Source organism: Hydractinia symbiolongicarpus, chromosome 2 (assembly GCF_029227915.1).
Source record: "Hydractinia symbiolongicarpus strain clone_291-10 chromosome 2, HSymV2.1, whole genome shotgun sequence".
NCBI classification, from domain to species: Eukaryota; Metazoa; Cnidaria; class Hydrozoa; order Anthoathecata; family Hydractiniidae; genus Hydractinia; species Hydractinia symbiolongicarpus.
The window spans coordinates 19,648,850-19,656,538 of NC_079876.1; the positions used below are offsets into that span (position 1 = coordinate 19,648,850).

Here is a 7,689-nt window from a genome sequence, read left to right on the forward strand (position 1 = left end):
GTTCCCAAATTATGGGGACCACAGAAGAAATCCTTTCGCTGGCACTATGTTAGCTCACCAGCAACCATTCCCAGTAGAAAAGGACACACCGGGTGACTTGTTAAACCTTCAACATAGACATTTTTTAATATTTAATGTTAAAATGAATAAAAACGATTATTTCACACGTAATTTAGCATTAACCTGTTTATTGTGTTTTTACACGACTAAGTTTGAAAATTGAAACCTGCCACAAAAGTAATGAATAACGTTGGCTTTGAGGCTCCCATTAACATAAACCCGGTCACGGTAATTTTACACACAATACATTATATCCAATGTTTCAAAAACTTTGAAATATCAAACCCATGAGAAAATGTTGCCAAATATTTTTTAGCTGTTTCTGGATTTTTTTACATGATAGAGCACTTCAAGCTGATTTTGAAACGTCCATAGCATTTAACAGTAGCTCAAACTCCGACGGTTCATCACAATGACGCCATTATTGTCAAAAAGGAACATATGTATCTTAGCAACCAGAAAATAAATAACATAACACGCGAATGCATTTGAGAATTTAGCAATTACAAGTTTCTACAAGGTAGAATCATTTTTAATTGGATTCACTTTAAATAAAAAATATTAAAATCAAAGTAGCAAATATTATACGGCCATGTTGATGAAACGTGTAAAAGCAAAAATGAAAACGACAACAAACCATATTCATTAACGCGAATAAAATCACCATAAACGATGGGTGTATTTCTACGATCTTCTTCCGCGATTGCTAGTCGATTGGTGTTCGTGAGTCACGCAGTGTGGAGTTTGAGAGAAACGATTTATCGTGTGTACCATGCAAACAAGACGGAAGCAGAAAACAGCGTGTATTGGACACTTACTATTATTATTGGTTTCATGGCGTTGGAAGGAATCTATACTCTGGTTATTAGAAAGGGGCAGGAGTATAAGTTGTAAGATGTTGTGTTTATTTATTTGTTGTTTTTCTTACCCAAAGAAAAAATTGATGTTTTAAAATATATATTATAAAGAACATTTTTTTCCCTAAAAAAGTGTTCATGGTCGCAGCTTCCAGGGTAGCAGCATTTTAGGTGCTTTTAATAGTTGTAATAAATAAATAGAATAAAAATACGTTGCGGGCAAAGGAGAACTCTAATGCACGCCTAGATACCACTGGAAGCTGCAGCAAAGAACACCATATAAAAAGCAGCCTTAATCAATGTCAAAATTGTCGCTATTTTTTTTAAAAAAAAAATCAGGAAGTTTATCTTTTGAAAGTTTTAGTTGATTTCCCGCGACATAAAGCTGGAGATATATGCAATTAAAAACAATAAATCTTAAAAAAATATTCCCACAAAGATAAAAATGACGGCTAGTTTATTAGCTATAAGAAAATTATTTTTAGTTTCTGGCCAACTGGATTCTTCTACTTGACCATAATGATTCCTATCACGTGCATACTTGAGATATTCTTACTGGACGAGGAACTGAAATGCGTAAATGTACAAGAAACAAACGCAAAGTACAACAACACTCAAACACAAGTAAGGAACGTAATAATTCATCTTGTATTCTGTCTACTATACTTTACTCTTCTTGTACACAAGTACAAGCGCACAGCGCTTTGAATGAAAATGTTTTAGATTTTAACAAGGACGTACTTTAAATACAGTGTTTTCGGTTCATTAGAACTCATCAAAGATAGGGATGAAACGTGTTACTAAAAGCATATTTGGTGGCTGAGTTAACTTAGTGTCCAAGGAAACTTTTAAATTTCTTGCCTACCCAAACTTTTAAATGCACAATTTCATTGCAATCTGACTTTTGTCTATTCAGGTCTTTGTTTGTAGGACCAACGAAATGAGATTAACGTAGGGTGACACACAATTGTGGCAAAAGTTTTTTAGACAGCAAAGAATGCTGATTAGCTATGTCATTAATTTTTTTCTATCCTAATTGCAATTAGAAAATGTTTGTTTATTTGTTCACATTTTTTGGCGTGCCATTGCGTCCAGTGGCGGCAATAATACCAGTGGCGGATTTAGGGTATGTCAAGCTAGTCAGGTGGACGTATTTAAATTTCGTCAAAAGCCTTGTTGTTGCAATTTCAAAAAAGTATTTCGCTTAAGCACAAAATCTTTCAGGATGGCTTTCGTAATATACTCTAGGTCGAATTTCTACAGAATTTCTACACATAATGCACACATGCATGTATTATATAGTTGAGTGCATATTTATCAATGATATGGCGTAATACGTAAGAAACTGCTTAATTATCCTGCGACTTACTTCGCATGTTTTTTTTATTAGGGGGCACAAAATTCAGTTATTTGCTTTAATTCACTGTAAAAATTGTAGCGTATACCCCTTAATTCAATCTCGCTGTACTTCGACTTATTTGTTGTATTAGGGGGTGAAAAATATAAATAATGATAACATGTGACCAACCCCCGCAATTTTAACGCAAGTAAGTCAAATAAGGCGAGAATATTCATTAAGGCGCAGTGACTTGTGAAATACCGTTAAAAACCGTTAAAAAGAAAAACAAATGATGCTTTACTTTGTCGCACAATAGTTTTTCGCAACAAAAATAAAATAATAAATAACATATTTACTTTTGAAGATTTGTTATCAAGGTCATAAAACAGCGAAGAAATAAGAACTTGACAAAAATTGTACAACTACCCCCTGATAAATTTATTGCGACTGACTTGTTAAGAGATTTTCATGCTAAACTGAATATGAAACTTTTTGAACCCGTAGCTAGCAATGTGTGGTGTTCGTACAGTTTTTTTGTCAGCTGGAGAAAGAAAACGCATGATGCTCTTAGCTAAGTTAGCTAAGTTAGATAAAGAAAGTTGTTGTGCATGGCACTACGAATTTTCGAATTAAAAGCAGATGAGAAGTAGAATTAGCCGCTCTTTTTAAATCAACGATTTTAGCTTAAAAGAATGGTTTACTTTACAAGACCTCGAAAAAAAACCTTTTTCTGGTGAACTTTGTTTATCGACGGATGGTGTTTAGGTAGAAGTAGATTTTGTTATGTATTTAATGTGTTTTTAGCTAGTTAGAATGCAGATAAATTGTGCAAAAAAACTTTTGTACTATTTTTGAACTAGTAAGATAAAAAAATCAGTGAGCTATAAAATTTTTGTTAGTTATATAAAAATGCCTTACTCACAAAAAAATGTAATTTATATTTCATAGAATATAACTTTATGTTGACTTAAAATTTTAATCTTCCTTTTTTCTCACACACACGCTTTCATAAAACGGTACTCTTATTCGGCTGCTCACCAAAAACCTATTGAAATATGCTCTCCAGCGTAGAGTAAGCTGTGCACTTTACAAAAATTTGTAGTTCTTAAAAAAATGACTTCTGGATAGAGGGTTAAAAGACTCAACATTTTTTTCAAAGCGTGCAGAAATTTTGGCCTAAACACGGTGTGCAAACATGTCATTTTAAGTAAACTAACTTTAAATCTCAGTATAAAACTGGCTAATATATAGACCTGTCCCTGCTTGGTTTTCCTCATATTGGCTTTAATGTATTTTTAAAATGGGATTTTTTGCGCTAAGTAAAAAACGCCCTTAAAAGCCTTGCGTTTTTTAACGCCCATTTCTTAGTGACTTTGCAAAAAAATGGACTAACTTGTTTAATTTCCTGTGCCCGCCCCTGAATACTTGTTGCTCTGTCTATTCAATTGCTTTTAGAGCATGGCTAAATGTTTAAAATCACAGATATGGACCTCCTGAATATTTTAATGCAGATGAGAAAAACATTTCTGTACAGAAATTTTCTTGACGTCCATTTACCTTTATGTTACGTAATTAGATACGTATTTCTCTGCAGGCGCTTGTCAAATTTTGCAACCTGGTCACGTTAACAAACAAGGATGATCAGAAACTTCGTTCCGCAGTTGAAATCGGGATGCTTGGTGCCTTAGTCATAGGACGCTGGCTATTACCTAGAGGAGAAATAACACGTGATCAACTTTCTGCATTGCTACTGGCTTACATAAGCAATGGTGCTGATGTGATTGGTTAGTTTTTTGAAAATTAAATTATGTAAAGAAAACTTTTTTGTGGATTATTAGTATTTATTTAATTAGATAACGTCTTTCTTTTTCATCTGTCTGTACGTTTTAAAGTTAAAACAAAAGATGAATGCAGTAATTACTGCAGCGTTTTTATTCTAGAATTTCTTAACACGTGGAACGATTTTCCTGTCTTGCGGACCAAAGAAGTCACGATAACTGTGTTAGTTATTTATTCGTGGAGTTTGCTTCAGTTTGCTGTCGTGACAACAAAAACAACAGACGAATACGAAGCCGAAGCAGATGAAGATGAAATTGAAGAAGCTCCCACTACCATATTTGATCTTAATCACAACGAACCTGAGGCAATCCCAGAGGTTAGATATGCTAACTTTCTAGTCCTTTAAACATCTTAGTGAGTAAACGAAAAAAAAATTGAGGCGATAAGTTAAAAAAACAATTGAATATTTTGTAACATAAGCATTTTCCCGCCAATTTATGAAGTTGACACAAAGCATCATATCGAGAATTCTCCGAAGCCAGCAAGCTTAACCCTATTCGGTCCGGGGTTTTTCGAACATACTATGACCGGGGGGGGCGGATTCCGCCCCCCCCTCAATAACTTTTTATAGGATTGTTCAAATTGAATCAAACTTGACACACTTATAGTACGTCATAAAAGGAACAAAATGGCGGCAATAAATTTTTGCTTGCGTCAGCACATTTTCTGTGACGTCATCGGAAGCTTGAAAATTGTTAAAAATGCCACTATCTGCTTAAAATATAATTACTTTTGCTCTAGAGCGAATTTTTACATTCTGTTTTAAGTTTCTGAAAGCTAAATAAAATTTTTTTAACATATCTTCCGGTTTTTACATGGATCGAATAAAAAATTGCCAAAAATTGCCCGAAAATCCGTTTTTTTCCGATTTTGCGGGTAAAATCCGAAAAAATCGGGAAATCGGATTAGTCACGTGTCAAAATTATTCGAAATGGTTCTTCTTGATGAAACAAAGTTGTGTTGCAAGTTTCAAGTTCTAAGGATAATCCTAACAGGAGTTATTATATTTTCCCCATTATAAGGATTTCATAGAGATTTTAGGGGTAGTTTTGAGTAATGGCTAATATCAAAGCCTCTGAAAGGTGTGGGACCTAAAAATTTAGCATGCAGGTGTCTAATAGATAAATGTTGAAACTCAGTAAGTATCATAGCCATATAAGAAAGCAATCAGGAGTTATTAAAAAAAAACCGTCAGGGGGGGCGGAATCCGCCCCCCCCCGGACCGAATAGGGTTAAGAAGTGGTAGAGGTAGTAATACATATGTTAGGTAAGCAAGATTTTACACGGTGAGTCGCACGTCTGCTCCTCGAGTAATTTACGCCAAGGCTCACAAAAGCTCTGAAATTTGCTGAAATGACTGAATTGACGTCAGCAACCATTAGCACATATTAAGAGTTTGGATCTAACGAAATAACGTAACATGCTACGTGCTAAGTTTGCTGTGAGCTTTACAATTTTAATACGCGTCAACTTAGTAAATATCCTATATAATTTCTTGTGACATCTGCCACCTTGTCTCTCTATATTTCGCGGGAAATTGTATCTATTCTATGCGCCTACAAAACTACTAGCACTTTTTATAATTGACGCATGATGCTCAGTGATTTTGCCACGTTATCTTATGTCAATTTTTTTACTGCGTTAAACACAATGGTCCAAGAATTGACCTGCAAATAACCACTAAAAAATAAACCAATATCCTCAAATAAATTAAAACAAAAGAACAGATATGTAATGAAAAAGAACGTTTTAAGAAAATATTATATGATGATCAGTTGTGACCTGACGTGATATTTTTTTTTTTTTTGCGTTGGGAACAGTGTTCAAGTGCAACTCATATGCAGAGACAAAATATTTAAACTACAGACCGGAACGATTAAAGAAATCAAGAAAAGATCAACGCTAAAATTTTTAAAACGTGTTTTAAACAGAGAAAATCGTAGTTAGGACCAAACAATCCAAATGCAGTGTCTGTTTTGTATTTTTAAAATTCCATACGTAAGGGTAAACAGCAAATTTGATCAATGTGGTTTTCCTTTTTTTGCCTGCTTTTCTTGTGAGAATGCACAAAGGAACTTTGTAAACATCCACAAACTATCTATATGCGGTTTTTCTTGTCGTTTTTCTTGTCGTATAATTTTAAATCCACTCCATTTAGCTAACGAAACCGAAACCTACAAGAAAGAAGCAGAACTATGATCCAACCATACCTCGATATGTTCAGAAACTTATGAGAAATAAACCTAAACAAATAGTTGGTAAAAGAAGTCGATTCAACCCGCAATTGAGGTCAAGAACATCCTCCCTAAAAAGTCGGTCATACACGAATGATAGCTTGAAAATGAAACCGAAATTTCGAAAAAGAAAATCATTTCGCATGCGAGCAGCTACCAACGCTTCAGCTAAAAGTAACTCATCTCAAGTGAAATCAGGTAAGGACAAAAAAATTCGTTTTGATGAAGAGGCATCGGTCTCTCACGAACCAACAGCTCAATACCTCCAAAGTCTCGCAAAATATGAAAGATGGGAGGAATTCGCGGAGTCGCTACGACAAGCTCAAGAGCGCGGATTCTCCACCCCTCTTGAAGACAGCACAGAAGAGATCACTAAAGAGGGAGAGAACAACGGTTTTTTTAACAAGTTATGCTTGAGATTCAACCAGGACGTATTTCAAACAGTCATCCTAATGCTGAGTTTAGAGCTACCGTACTTGGTGGCGAGAATTTGTTTCACAATCGTATACGACGTTTCAAGCATCACTATGGTGTTTTACACGACGAAGAATGTTATCATGATCATATTCCTGGTGTACCGCTTATGGGTGATATTCTCTGGTAAGACAGAAGCTGATGAACTAGCGGCTGATAACGAATATTCCGAAGAGCAAGACGTGATGACTTTGAAATAAACAAGAATATGTTTGTTGGACGTTTGCATTATGGTAATTGCTTAAGATATTTGCAGTGTATAAGTTTTGCACTTGTTTGAACGACACAATTCCTTAACAAGAAAACAAGAACGAATGTTATAATAATAACAACAGTGATGTATTATACAAATATTCTTTTTGCTTTCCCTGGCTGTGAAAAACCAAAACAACATATTTAGTAATTTTAATGGAAACTAGACACATTAATGTACATGGACAAATTATGACTAATTGATATTTTCATAATCTGCTACTAGATGTATAAAATATTTTACTTCAATGCGCTTTGAAATAGATCGCCAGAATCTTTTTTAGATTATAGCAATGCAAAGGTAATTACAAATTCTCATTTTTATGTAACAATCTCGCTCACTTTTAAAGACTTTTTTTACAGATAGAAAAAATAACTTATTTGTTTTTGTTCCAAAATATACATCAGCAAACCTGCAATCTTGGACAGTGTGAATGGGATTTTGAAGTGAAATAACGTCCCCCCTGTCCCCCACCTCCCACCCACAAAAAAATGCTGTTTGAGCCTTGTCATCATCCCAGCAATGTATAGAGGGTGGGGAGGGGTGGTAGGGAAGGGTGAGATTTGTGTTGCTAAAGACCAGTATTTACACTGTCCAATATTGTCTTCGAGGCAGGACAATTGGGTAATGTGC

The 7,689-nt window shown here is 34.8% G+C and overlaps 1 protein-coding gene across 1 annotated transcript; it reads left to right on the top strand.

Annotated features, from left to right (window-relative positions):
* Window positions 1–649: 649 nt before the first annotated feature.
* Window positions 650–7,196, top strand: LOC130629952 (uncharacterized). Its single transcript, XM_057443344.1, has 5 exons — window positions 650–950; window positions 1,403–1,541; window positions 3,851–4,040; window positions 4,197–4,411; window positions 6,254–7,196. Exons 1-5 carry the CDS (start codon window positions 733–735, stop codon window positions 7,001–7,003), a joined length of 1,512 nt encoding a protein of 503 aa, XP_057299327.1. The 5' UTR covers window positions 650–732; the 3' UTR covers window positions 7,004–7,196.
* The last annotated feature ends 493 nt before the right edge of the window (window positions 7,197–7,689 follow it).

Coding starts and splice junctions, on each gene's coding strand:
- LOC130629952 (XM_057443344.1), top strand. CDS start 733: ATGGGTGTATTTCTACGATCTTCTTCCGCGATTGCTAGTCGATTGGTG. Junction 951..1,402: donor AAGGGGCAGGAGTATAAGTT/GTAAGATGTTGT, acceptor AATTATTTTTAG/TTTCTGGCCAACTGGATTCT. Junction 4,041..4,196: donor CAATGGTGCTGATGTGATTG/GTTAGTTTTTTG, acceptor TTTTTATTCTAG/AATTTCTTAACACGTGGAAC.